The following is a 13,273-nucleotide window of genomic DNA, read 5'->3' on the forward strand; positions in this document are numbered from 1 at the left end:
GGAAAGAGGTCTACGAAGACTTTTGGGAAAACGTCGACGTTTGCTGGCTTATTTGGCAAAGAAAAATAGAGTACGTTATAAGAAATTAATCGGTCAGTTGAATATTCGGGAGCAGTAATTTAATCGTTCAAATTTTTTTCTTGTTTTATTATTTTTTTAGTAGTCTTATAGTAGTCTTAGATTTTTCATTTTGATGAGCCTCGCTTTGAGGAATTCATGGAATAATCCATTTTCATGGAATAATGAATTAAGGAAGAAAGGATATGAGTCTACCGCTTACAAGAAAAGATCTCATGATAGTCAATATGGGCCCTCAACACCCATCAATGCATGGTGTTCTTCGACTGATCGTTACTCTCGATGGTGAGGATGTTATTGATTGTGAACCCATATTAGGGTATTTACACAGAGGAATGGAAAAAATCGCGGAAAACCGAACTATTATACAATACTTACCTTATGTAACAAGGATATAGAGAGATTGTAGAAAGGGGATAGGATAGTTATTTTTGCAAGAGACTTGTTGTAAATTCCTTAACTTAAGAAAGAAAAAAGAATAAAAACACAGATACATAACATAAAAAAAAGAATAAATAAGACGAGATTCGACCTCCCCCTACATATTTAATTTCCTCTCCTATACAAAAACTAGCAAGACCCACTCCATTGGTAATTCCATCAATAACACCCTTATCAAAAAACTCCGTGAGTTCGGTTAACCCTCTTATACCGAGGGTAAAGACCCTAGTATAGAAAATATCTATATAACCACGATTATATGACCAACTGTATATATTTTTTTTTACTTGATCTAAAAATTCTTTTTTAGGATTTCCTTTGTAAAAAGAGTTTATTAAATCCAAATTCTGAAAAAAAGAATAAGCGGATCCATAGAAGATATATGCTATGAATAAACCAAAGATAGCTAGACTTACAGAAGAAATTGCATTAGTAATAAATTCATATGAATTTACAAAAGAATTAGAACTTTCCTGGGTAAAGTTTATTGAGGGAGTTAACCACTTTGATAATATGGTTAACTCTGCTATTCCATTACCAATTCCTCCATTATCAAAAGAGATTCCTATGAATCCAATGAACAAAGTGAAAAGTAGTAATATAAGAAGAGGAAATAACATAGTATTTCCCGTTTCATGCGGATAGGCAAAAGTTTTTTTAGCCCCAAAAGACGTAGTAAAGGATCCTATCCTATTTCTTGTATTACCTTGAATTTTTGGTATATTTTGTGAAAAAAAAGAAACTCCACTCTTCGTTGTTGATAAAACGAAATCCCTATTCACTCCTTTGGGTATCCTTTTTCCCCATAAGGATATTGAATACAAGGAACTCTCTTTAGTGCTACTGTAATTTTGAAAATGAACACGCAAATACCCATCAAATGTAAGTAAATATATCCGAAACATATAAAAGGCAGTTAATCCTGCAGTAAAGGAGGCTATTATTCCAAAAAAGGGCGAATACAACCAACTATTACTAAGGATTTCATCTTTGGACCAGAAGCAAGCAAGAGGTGGAATACCACAAAGAGAAAGTGTACCCCATAAAAAAGTAGTTCTTGTGATTGGAATGTATTTTCTTAAACCGCCCATAAGAACCATATTTTGACTTTTATCTGGTGAATATCCAACAAGAGGTTCCATTGAATGAATAACGGATCCGGATCCCAAGAACAATAAAGCTTTTGAATAAGCATGAGTGATCAAATGGAATAAAGCAGCTTGATAAGAACCTATACCTAGAGCTAACATCATATAACCCAATTGAGACATTGTAGAATAGGCTAAGCTTCTTTTAATATCTCTCTGAGCAAGAGCTAAAGTAGCTCCTAAGAATAGTGTTATTGTACCTACTAAAGAAATAAAACTCATTATCAAAGGTAAAGATATGAAAAGAGGAAGAAGTCGAGCTAGAAGAAAAATTCCCGCAGCAACCATAGTTGCTGCGTGTATAAGAGCCGAAATAGGAGTGGGCCCTTCCATAGCATCGGGTAACCATACGTGAAGAGGGAATTGTGCGGATTTCGCAACTGCACCAAGGAATAATAAAAAAGCACACAAAGTAGTAAGTAAAGAGTTAATTCCATTATTAGGAATCCAGTTATTAGCTATTTTGAACAAATCCCTAAACTCTAAACTACCTGTTATCCAAAAAAAACCTAAAATTCCTAATAATAGACCAAAATCCCCTACACGATTAGTTACAAAAGCTTTTTGACAAGCACTCGCTGCGATTGGTCGTGTAAACCAAAAGCCTATCAATAAATAAGAACACATTCCCACGAGTTCCCAAAAAAAATAAATTTGTATCAAATTGGAGCTAGTAACCAATCCCAACATGGAAGTATTGAAAAAACTTATATAAACAAAAAATCTCAAATATCCTTCATCGTGAGACATATAACCATCACTATAAATAAGAACCAGGATTCCTACAGTAGTAATTAGTATTAACATAATAGAAGTAAGTGGGTCAATCAAGTATCCAAATTCTAAAGAAAAATCATTATTGACGGTCCAAGACCATAGATATTGATAGATCGAACTTCCATTTATTTGTTGAATAGACAGTTGAACTGAGAATACCATAGCTATACTTAAGAGTAAAACACTAGGAAAAGCCCATATGCGACGAAGATTTTTTGTTGCTGTCGGAATAAGAATAAGGCCAAATCCCATTGACATAATAACTGGAAGTGGGAGAAGAGGGATTACCCATGCATATTGATATGTATGTTCCATAAGAAAAGAAATTGCAATTTTTACTTCAATTTTTACTTCAATTTTTCTATAAAATTGTTTCCGATTCACCAAACCAATTCTTATCTCTTTCTGAAAGAATAAATAAAAAGAATAAGAAAAAATACTGAAATTCTTAATTTTTCCAAAATTTATCTCATTGAAATAATTAAAAATTAAGAATGGGTTTAGTTGGTTAAATTAAAAAAGTTAATAAAATAACTAGGTAACGAAGTTATTTTATTAACTAAATAAAGATATTTATAAAAAGTGGAATCATTTTACTTTCTATTCATAATTCATTTTTATATTTCTTTAAAACAAAGATGAAACAGCTCTCTTGTTCCATAATTAACTGATTGAGTGAATTCCAATGAAAACCTATGTTTATAAGAAATTATCGAATAGTCCTTACTTCATATAGAACTAAAATTCTAATGACTATAAATTACCTAAGTTTTAGAATGTCTTGTTTAAGAGACTCAGTATTTTTTGTTTTGATTGGAATTCCTTTCCTTTATGGAATACCATTCTGAACTTAATTAACTATTTTCATTTTCCCTTCTTTTTATCCCCCCGTCTTATCTTATATGGGGGATAGGCTTCCATACCATATATCTATATATGGAGTATACTTGATATATAAATAGATATAAATAGATTTAAATGAGAAACCCTTCTATATATTCTATATTATTAAAAAAAAAGTATAAAATATATAAAGAAAAAATGTTAAAAAATTCTTGTTGTCTTATCCGCATTAGACAAAATGAAGTAAAAAATAATTCAAAATTTAAGTATCTTTCAGTATCTAAGTATAAATACTAATAAAAAGAAGAAAGAAGGATTGATTTGCAGCAATAGATGTCTTTCACATACAACTAGAAAAAAGTAATTTCCTTTTTGAATGGCAGTTCCAAAAAAACGTACTTCAATGTCAAAAAAGCGTATTCGTAAAAATATTTGGAAGAAAAAGACTTATTTTTCCATAGTACAATCTTATTCTTTAGTAAAATCAAGATCATTTTCGAGCGGTAATGAGCATCCAAAACCAAAGGGTTTTTCTGGGCAACAAACAAATAATAAGATTTTGGAATAATATGAATTGACTTATCAAAAAAGAATTCCAATTATTTAATAATTTGGATTCTTCTTTGAATGTACTTTTATGTGTCGAATTACTCGGTACAATATTCTTAGAACAAAAAACCCCTCTTATCTTATATATACAAGAAAAAAAAAGTTTTGTTTGGTATACTGTGTGCTAAGTATTCTTTTCCTATCAATGAACTTTTCATAATTTTCCTAATAGAATCCTCATATTCTATTAGGAAAATTATGAAAAGTGGAGTATTCTTACAATAGGACTTACAACTTCCACCTATCTTCTCCAAAATCATAAGGTTAGTAAATCTTATTAATAAGAGCATAAAGACTTTCATTCTAGAAATTTTTAATAAATCCAAAAAGCCTTTTCTATTTATCCATTTTATTTTAATTTCATCATTAAATAGAAACCCTTTTGGATTTTTTTCATTGTATTGAAAGAATTTTCAAAATGTAAAGGGGAAATTAATTAGAAAAAATTAGTTCTATAATTGCAAGTTAGAAAAAAGAAGTTCCAACTCTTTCAAGCAGTGTTTGTGTTTCTATTGGGCAAAGCAAGAGTTTATTGTAAAAAAAAAATGGAAACGATACTACCAAACGAAGTCTATTTTAATGAAAACTCTAATGTTCCTAAATTTTATGGACTTTCCCAATATCGACGATTCCCAAGATAATAGCTATTATTCTTTTAAGTTACCTATTATTTGAAGTTAGCCGCCATGGTGAAATTGGTAGACACGCTGCTCTTAGGAAGCAGTGCTCAAGCATCTCGGTTCGAATCCGAGTGGCGGCATTCTTGAAAAAGAATACAATAGATTAGAAATCAATTCGAAATTTACAATTTTGTAATGGGACCTTCCCCTTATGCTATTTGCAACTTTAGAACATATACTAACTCATATCTCTTTCTCAACGATTTCAATTGTGATTACGATTCATTTTATAACCTTATTAGTTCGTGAACTTGGAGGATTACGCGATTCGTCAGAAAAAGGAATGATAGTTACTTTTTTCTCTATAACAGGATTCTTAGTTTCTCGTTGGGCTTCCTCGGGACATTTTCCATTAAGTAATTTATATGAGTCATTGATCTTCCTTTCATGGGCCCTGTATATTCTTCATACCATTCCTAAAATACAGAACTCTAAAAATGATTTAAGCACAATAACTACGCCAAGTACTATTTTAACGCAAGGCTTTGCCACATCGGGTCTTTTAACTGAAATGCATCAATCCACGATACTAGTACCTGCTCTACAATCTCAGTGGTTAATGATGCATGTCAGTATGATGTTATTAAGCTATGCAACTCTTTTGTGCGGATCCTTATTATCTGCCGCTATTCTAATCATTAGATTTCGAAATAATTTCCATTTCTTTTCTAAAAAGAAAAAAAATGTTTTAAATAAAACATTTTTCTTTAGTGATATTAAATATTTTTATGCAAAAAGAAGTGCTTTAAAAAGAACCTCTGTCCCTTCATTTCCAAATTATTACAAATATCAATTAACGGAGCGTTTGGATTCTTGGAGTTATCGTGTCATTAGCCTAGGATTTACCCTTTTAACCGTAGGTATTCTTTGTGGAGCAGTATGGGCTAATGAGGCCTGGGGATCCTATTGGAATTGGGATCCTAAGGAAACTTGGGCATTTATTACTTGGACCATATTCGCAATTTATTTACATAGTAGAACAAATCCAAATTGGAAGGGTACGAATTCTGCACTTATAGCTTTGATAGGATTTCTTATAATTTGGATTTGTTATTTTGGTATAAATCTATTAGGAATAGGCTTACATAGTTATGGTTCGTTTACATTAACACCTAAATGATTACATAAAATAAAACCTTCATGAAATGAAGGTTTTTACTTTTATGTTTTATTTGAGAACCCCTTGAACGCCTTATCAAAGGGTTCTCAAAAATTCGAGATAGATCTAATTATACTTTTTTACTTATTTCTGCATTATATACTTTTTTACTTATTTCTGCATTAATAGAGCAGACGAGTAAAAAAAAGCAAACCTATTTAGGATAATAATTGGATAAGAGAGCCTCTACCCTGTCAACGGATAGGGAGAGAACAAAATCTGGATAAATACCAATTCCTATTACTGGTAAAAAGATACAGATTAAAATAAAGAGTTCTCGTGGTCCAGAATCCACAAAATTTGCGTTTGGAACATTAAATAGCTTGTATCCATAGAACATCTGGCGTAACATAGATAATAAATAAATAGGAGTTAATATCATTCCAATTGCCATTACAAAAGTAATTAGTGTTTTTGGCATTAACAGAAATTTTGGACTAGTAATTAGTCCAAAAAATACTACTAATTCTGCGACAAAACCACTCATTCCTGGTAAGGCAAGAGAAGCCATTGAAAAGCTACTAAACATGGTAAAAATTTTAGGCATTGGGATAGATATTCCCCCCAGTTCTTCGAGATAAACAAGACGCATTCTATCAGAAGCGGTTCCTGCCAAGAAAAAAAGTGTAGCACCAATAAATCCATGGGATAATATTTGTAAAATAGCTCCATTGAGTCCAATGTTGGTTATGGAACCAATTCCTATAATTATGAAACCCATGTGAGATACAGAGGAATAAGCTATTCTTTTTTTGAAATTTCGTTGACCAAGAGAAGTTGAAGCTGCATAGATTATTTGGATCGCTCCTATTATTACTAACCAGGGCGAAAATAGATAATGAGCATGAGGTAACAATTCCATGTTGATCCGAATCAATCCATATGCTCCCATCTTTAATAATATTCCCGCTAAAAGCATACATGTACTATAATGTGCTTCCCCATGGGTATCTGGTAACCACGTATGTAGGGGTATAATCGGCAATTTGACAGCATAAGCAATAAGGAAGCCAAAATATAAAAGTATTTCCAAGGTTGCAGGGTATGATTGATTAATTAATCTTTCCAAATCTAATCCTGGTTCGTTGGAACCATATAAGCCCATACCCAGAACTCCGATTAAGAAAAAAATGGAACCGCCTGCAGTATACAAAATAAACTTTGTAGCTGAATATAGACGCCTCTTCCCCCCCCACATGGATAAAAGTAAGTAAACAGGAATTAATTCTAACTCCCACATGATAAAAAAAAGTAAAAGGTCTCGCGAAGAAAATAATCCTATTTGACCACTATACATTGCGAGCATCAGGAAATAGAATAATCGCGAATTCCGTGTAATTGGCCAAGCTGCTAAAGTAGCTAAAGTAGTGATAAATCCTGTCAATAAAATAGATCCTAATGAAAGTCCATCGATTCCCAATCTCCAGTGGAAATCGAAGACATCTATCCATTTATAATCCTCCTTTAATTGGATTAAGGGATCCTCCAGTTGGAAATGATAACAGAACGCATAAGTCATTAGAAGGAATTCTAATAAACAAATAGATATAGTATACCACCTAACGACTTTGTTTCCCTTATGAGGTAAAAAGAAAATTAATGAACCTGCAAATATCGGCAAAACAACAAGTATTGTTAACCAAGGAAAATAACTCATGATAAAGTGATAAAGACAAGATACGTTTTGACCAGAAAAGCCCGTGCTCGATTATTTCGAGCACAGGCTTCTTCGGTAAAGAGGAATCAGACGATTCGAGTGAAGTTTTTTGTAACGTATCAATAAGATAGAGCCATGCTACGTGTTGTTTCAGGCCCTAAATAAACGCGGACACTTAAAAAATCTGTCGGGCAGGCAGATTCACATCTCTTACAACCCACACAATCTTCGGTTCTCGGCGCGGAAGCAATTTGCTTGGCTTTACATCCATCCCAGGGTATCATTTCTAATACATCTGTTGGACAAGCTCGTACACATTGAGTGCATCCTATACATGTATCGTAAATTTTTACGGAATGTGACATTGGATCTATAAATTTTTCTTTTCAACATAAAATTTTTCGATCTGGTAAAAATGAAATTAGTACTATAATGAGTCATATGTATTGTAGACACCAGACGAAGCAATGGTTTATCCAAACTTCAAAAAAAAAATCTATTTTTTAATCTGTTTGTGAGAAAGCGTGAAGAGAGCCAAGAGACTTTAATTTTGGATTTCAACAATAAATAAGAAATAAGAAAGAATTTTACGAATTGTACAGACGAATTCGAATTAGCCAATAAATTGGCTATCGTCTTTTCAATATAAATTATTGCAATATTCAAATTGCAATATCAATGAATTACAAATACAAAAATTCATTTAAGTGAAAAAGAATACTATGCAATAATCTACTAAAAAAAATGGATATTCTCAAATAATACTAAGAAAATAGTATTGATTTCTATTTATTTTAATATGTGCGCCTTTGTTTAGAGGATTCTATGTCTAATTATTCAAAAGTCTAATTATTCAATAAATTAGATTGATTGATACGAGTGGATTTCCTATTACGATGGATGGAAGAAAGAATGGATAGTCCAATAGCGGCTTCAGCAGCTGCAAGGGCTATAACAAAAATTGCGAAAATATCTCCTTTTAATTGGCGACTATCAAATAGATCAGAAAATGTTACGAGATTTAGATTAATTGAATTCAGTATAAGTTCAAGACATATTAGAGCTCTAACCATGTTTCGGCTTGTGATCAATCCATAGATACCAATCGAAAATAAATAGACACTCAAAAAAAGTACATGCTCAAACATCATTAACTAACTCCTTATCAATCTCGATTCATTTCAATATGAGGGCAAGAATTGAACCGATTCAATTAATTACAATAGAACAATTACACAACAAAAAAAAAAGGAGGTATTTGTTGGCAGTAGATGGATTTTACTAAATCAAAATTGTGATTCTTTAGTTATTTATTTTAGATTTGCAATTCTTATAATTTGTACTTTTTCTAAGTTTTCTTATTGCCGAGCCATAGTAATTGCACCTATTAAAGAAACTAGAAGAATTATGGAAATGAGTTCAAACGGAAGATAAAAATCGGTTGCTAAATGAATTCCAATTTGTTGAACATTATTTATGAGACCCTGTTCTACTATTTGGTTTGATCTTGTAGTCCAAAGAATTCCATACCACGACGTATCTGGGATAGTAGTCATTAGTGAAAAAACAATAGTTATACAAACGAGTGAAGTGAACCCATCTCCAATAGTCCAATAATTCTTATCTTTAGACCATTCTGAGCCATTTACGAACATTACAGCGAATATGATCAAGACATTTATGGCTCCCACATAAATAAGAAGTTGTGCGACAGCTACAAAGTAGGAATTTAATAAAAAATAGAATAAGGATATACAAACAAGAACTAATCCCAGCGAAAAGGCAGAATAAATGGGGTTGGTAAGTAATACTACTCCTAGACCCCCTAGTAGAAGAACAAATCCCCCAAATAGCATAAGAATCTCATGTATTGGTCCAGGTAAATCCATTATGGATAAAAAGAAATTAATAGTATAAAATTTTTCATGAACTGACTAAAACTAAAGGATTCAAGGAAGGAAAAAAGGATTAGGGTATTTTTTTGTGTATAAACTTATAGTTATAAATTATATTATATCACGAAAATCTAGTCTGATTTAAAATAAGAAATAATTTCCAATAAGCAGTAGTTTTTCGTTTTTCTTTATAGTTTAATTTTAAAGTTTAATAAAGAATTATTAGATTTTTATAACAAAAAGACAAAATCAAAGTTTAGTAATCAGTAATCGTTCTTGAATTCGAAGATTTTTCTTTGTTTATTTTACTTTCAGACGAATTCCTAATTGTTTGAATTGTGTAATCTCCCATTATGGAGATTGGTAACCGACTTAAAGCAATTTGATTGTAATTCAATTCATGACGATCATAGGTAGAAAGTTCATATTCTTCAGTCATTGATAAACAGCTTGTTGGACAGTACTCAACACAATTGCCACAAAATATACAAACTCCGAAATCAATACTATAATTAAGCAATTGTTTTCTTTTAATATCCTTTTCAAATCTCCAATCCACAACGGGTAAATCTATCGGACATACGCGAACACATACTTCACAAGCAATACATTTATCAAATTCAAAGTGGATTCGCCCTCGGAAACGCTCTGGTGTAATTGATTTTTCATAAGGGTAGTGAATCGTTATAGGTAAACGATTTGTGTGGGATAAGGTAGTTATGAAACTTTGACCTATGTACCTTGTAGCACGTATTGTTTGTTGACCATAACTCATGAACCCAGTTACCATAGGGAACATATTCATTCTAAATATCTATGAAAAAGATATGTTTCTTTCTCTTGTTTGAGAGAGCTTTTGTGTTGAAAATATTCTTACTATTATTGTATTATCTTATTTATAGTGAAACAAGTTGAGAAGAGGTTGTTAATAAGAGATTGCCCAGGGAAATAGGTAAAAGAAATTTCCATCCAAGATTTAATAACTGATCCATTCTCATCCTCGGTAAAGTCCATCTTATTGTGATAGAAATGAAGAGAAATAAATAAGCTTTAGTTAATGTAATAAATATACCCATTGTCATTTCCAAAATTCCAACTGCTTTATTCATTTGGAAAAAATCAAAAAAGGATATATAGGGAATAGATAAATTCCACCCGCCCAAGTAGAGAACTGTTACAAATAAAGAAGAAACTAATAAATTTAGGTAAGAAACAAGATAAAATAAACCATATTTGATACCGGAATATTCAGTTTGGTAACCTGCTACTAATTCTTCCTCCGCTTCTGGTAAATCAAAGGGTAATCTTTCACATTCTGCCAAAGAAGAAATTAAAAAAACCAGAAAACCTATAGGCTGACGCCAAATATTCCATCCAAAAAAACCGTATTTTGACTGTGCTTCAACTATATCAACTGTACTTGAACTGTTAGATAATCATAGTCGGTGATAACATCACAGTTCCCACCGCTATTTCAAAACCGTACATGAAACCTTAGCTTCATACGGCTTCTCTATGATCAGAAAAAGGAAAGGACTGTTTTGTTCCTAGCCCCGGGGGCGTAGATAGAATTAGATAAAATAAAATAGATTTGAAAGTCCTAAATTAGACCAAAGGAATTCCGTCTGCTAGAATAAGAAAAAGCGCTTCCGAATTGATCTCATCCTTTATAATATAATGAAAATTTTTCTTTGTTCAGTAATAACTTAATCTTGGAATAAAACACTTGTTACTTGTTATAGGAATTCAATTAATAAATGGAAAGAGTTGGGTATTAGTTCATGAGCAATTCTGCATGAATATGGATAGAGGAAGGAAATAATGAAAATTTTTTCTAGTGCACTCCATATCTTTTTTACTATTCTTCTTTCCCCAGGGAGGGGGTATTTAAAAAGAAAAAATGGATAAAGGGTTAATTCGTTCTTGATAGCCATTTCCTTAACAAGTGAATGGGAACATACTCTGGATCGGAATCCGAAGAAAGTACTACTTGATAATTTCTACAAATTGCAAGTCCTTATTATGATTCCTTTTATGGGCAAAAATCTCTAATGTTTTAGATTTTCCATTACTAATCCTTTATGTACTTTAGTGTTCCTAACCCTTCACTAACTTTTGGTGGATTCTTCTTATGGATTATTAAGTTATAGTAATAACTAGGAGTATTCTAGTAATGGAATTCCATATCGTGAATCCTTTATTCTTGGCCGCTTCAAGATATGATGACTAATTAAAAAATATCAACCTTGGGATAAAGAGTTTACACTGCTTATGTTTACTTCCACTTTTTTCTTGTACGTAGGAAATGAGATTTTTTCTTTTTACTACAAATTTATAAGCTGTTTTGTTTCACTCATATAGCTATCTAGTTTAACTTACCAACCCAAATACTAAATAAGAAAAGGAATATAAATAGTTAATGGATTTTATAGGAAAAAGATCCATTTTAACGAATCACACGTAGAGATATTGCTAGCACACAAAAAGTTAATGGTATTTCATAACTAATGGATTGAGCAGCAGCTCGTAGACCGCCTGAAAAAGAATATTTATTATTTGAGCTATATCCTGCCATAAGAAGACCAATAGGAGCTATACTTGAAATGGCAATCCATAAAAAAACACCAATACTAAGATCGGCTAAAACAAAATGATATCCCAAAGGGATAACTAAAAAACTTAATAAAACTGATATGACTGCTATAGAGGGTCCAATGCTAAATAAAGAAATATCTCCTCGGGATGGCAGAATATCTTCTTTAAAAAGTAGCTTAGTCCCATCTGCTATAGCTTGAAGCAGGCCCAGGGGGCCAGCATATTCAGGACCAATACGTTGTTGTATCGACGCAGATATTTCTCTTTCTAACCACACAATTACGAGTACCTCTATTGTTATTCCCAAAAGGAGGGTCAAAATGGGTAGAATCGATATCAGTCCATAGACTTCTTTTAATAATTCCAATTTCGAAAAAGAATTGATAGTTTCTACCTCTACCCTATCTATTATCATTTCAACGATCAACTTCCCCCATAATGATATCTATACTACCTAATATCGTCATGATATCAGCCAATTTCATTTTTTTAACTAGCTGAGGAAGAATTTGCAAATTAATAAACCCGGGTGGACGGATTTTCCATCTCCAGGGGAAAAGGCTATCATCTCCTACTAGATAAATCCCTAATTCACCTTTTGGGGCTTCTACTCTTACATAAAGCTCTTGTCTTGACAATTCAAAATTGGGCGAAGGTTTTTTACCAAGAAATTTATACTCAAAATCATTCCATTCAGAATTATTTTCTTTCTTAAAGCGTCGGACTTCTAAATTTTCATAAGGTCCTCCAGGAATTTTTTCTACAGCTTGTTGAATTATTTTGATGGATTCCCTCATTTCACCAATTCGTACTAAATAGCGAGCTAACGAATCCCCTTCTTTTTGCCATTGGACTTTCCAATCAAATTGGTTGTAAGACTCATAAGGATCTACTTTACGAAGATCCCATTGTATTCCAGAAGCTCGTAACATCGGTCCCGATAAGCCCCAATTTACTGCTTCTTCTCCGCTAATAAAACCTACTCCTTCAACTCGCTCTAAAAAAATTGGATTCTGTGTAATAAGTTGTTGATATTCCACAACTCCGCGTAAAAAATAATCACAGAAATCTAAACATTTATCGATCCATCCATAAGGTAAATCGGCGGCTACTCCTCCGATGCGAAAGTAATTGTGCATCATTCGCATACCTGTAGCAGCTTCAAATAGATCATATATTAATTCTCTCTCTCTAAAAATATAGAAAAAAGGAGTCTGTGCGCCGAGATCCGCCATAAAAGGTCCAAGCCATAGCAAGTGAGAAGCTATCCGGCTTAATTCTAACATAATTACCCTAATATAGCTGGCTCTTTGTGGTATTTGAATATTCTCCAAGAATTCTGGTGCATTTACTGTTATTGCTTCTGTAAACATAGTAGCTAAATAATCCCA

General features: G+C 32.3%; 11 protein-coding genes and 1 non-coding gene across 12 annotated transcripts in view. All coding sequences in view use genetic code 11, as the record gives it.

Moving 5' to 3' along the window:
* rps15 (ribosomal protein S15) overlaps positions 1-118 on the top strand; it is a 273-nt gene extending 155 nt beyond the window's left edge. The window contains exon 1 of the mRNA in view: positions 1-118. This exon is cut by the window's left edge and continues 155 nt beyond it. Coding sequence (YP_008239277.1) covers positions 1-118 — 118 coding nt within the window.
* Positions 119-263: 145 nt separating this feature from the next.
* On the top strand, positions 264-473 carry ndhH (NADH-plastoquinone oxidoreductase subunit 7; one part of a trans-spliced gene, as the record gives it). Coding sequence (YP_008239278.1) covers positions 264-473 — 210 coding nt within the window.
* Positions 474-539: 66 nt separating this feature from the next.
* ndhF (NADH-plastoquinone oxidoreductase subunit 5) lies at positions 540-2,759 on the bottom strand. The gene has a single exon. The coding sequence runs from the start codon at positions 2,757-2,759 to the stop codon at positions 540-542; it is 2,220 nt and encodes a 739-aa protein (YP_008239279.1).
* A 904-nt stretch (positions 2,760-3,663) lies between these two features.
* rpl32 (ribosomal protein L32) lies at positions 3,664-3,855 on the top strand. Its single transcript has one exon. It carries the CDS (start codon positions 3,664-3,666, stop codon positions 3,853-3,855), a length of 192 nt encoding a protein of 63 aa, YP_008239280.1.
* A 721-nt stretch (positions 3,856-4,576) lies between these two features.
* trnL-UAG lies at positions 4,577-4,656 on the top strand. The gene has a single exon. It is a non-coding gene; the product is annotated as a tRNA-Leu (tRNA).
* A 71-nt stretch (positions 4,657-4,727) lies between these two features.
* ccsA (cytochrome c heme attachment protein) lies at positions 4,728-5,696 on the top strand. Its single transcript has one exon. The coding sequence runs from the start codon at positions 4,728-4,730 to the stop codon at positions 5,694-5,696; it is 969 nt and encodes a 322-aa protein (YP_008239281.1).
* A 193-nt stretch (positions 5,697-5,889) lies between these two features.
* Positions 5,890-7,392, bottom strand: ndhD (NADH-plastoquinone oxidoreductase subunit 4). Its single transcript has one exon. It carries the CDS (start codon positions 7,390-7,392, stop codon positions 5,890-5,892), a length of 1,503 nt encoding a protein of 500 aa, YP_008239282.1.
* A 119-nt stretch (positions 7,393-7,511) lies between these two features.
* psaC (photosystem I subunit VII) lies at positions 7,512-7,757 on the bottom strand. Its single transcript has one exon. The coding sequence runs from the start codon at positions 7,755-7,757 to the stop codon at positions 7,512-7,514; it is 246 nt and encodes an 81-aa protein (YP_008239283.1).
* Positions 7,758-8,237: 480 nt separating this feature from the next.
* Positions 8,238-8,543, bottom strand: ndhE (NADH-plastoquinone oxidoreductase subunit 4L). The gene has a single exon. It carries the CDS (start codon positions 8,541-8,543, stop codon positions 8,238-8,240), a length of 306 nt encoding a protein of 101 aa, YP_008239284.1.
* Positions 8,544-8,750: 207 nt separating this feature from the next.
* ndhG (NADH-plastoquinone oxidoreductase subunit 6) lies at positions 8,751-9,281 on the bottom strand. Its single transcript has one exon. It carries the CDS (start codon positions 9,279-9,281, stop codon positions 8,751-8,753), a length of 531 nt encoding a protein of 176 aa, YP_008239285.1.
* A 262-nt stretch (positions 9,282-9,543) lies between these two features.
* On the bottom strand, positions 9,544-10,086 carry ndhI (NADH-plastoquinone oxidoreductase subunit I). The gene has a single exon. It carries the CDS (start codon positions 10,084-10,086, stop codon positions 9,544-9,546), a length of 543 nt encoding a protein of 180 aa, YP_008239286.1.
* A 97-nt stretch (positions 10,087-10,183) lies between these two features.
* On the bottom strand, positions 10,184-12,297 carry ndhA (NADH-plastoquinone oxidoreductase subunit 1). The gene is made up of 2 exons: positions 11,748-12,297; positions 10,184-10,722 (listed from the first exon to the last, which is right to left on the bottom strand). Exons 1-2 carry the CDS (start codon positions 12,295-12,297, stop codon positions 10,184-10,186), a joined length of 1,089 nt encoding a protein of 362 aa, YP_008239287.1.
* A 1-nt stretch (position 12,298) lies between these two features.
* On the bottom strand, positions 12,299-13,273 carry ndhH (NADH-plastoquinone oxidoreductase subunit 7; one part of a trans-spliced gene, as the record gives it). Coding sequence (YP_008239278.1) covers positions 12,299-13,273 — 975 coding nt within the window.

The sequence above is a fragment of the chloroplast genome of Triticum urartu (genome assembly GCF_003073215.2).
Source record: "Triticum urartu chloroplast, complete genome".
Classification (NCBI taxonomy): Eukaryota; Viridiplantae; Streptophyta; class Magnoliopsida; order Poales; family Poaceae; genus Triticum; species Triticum urartu.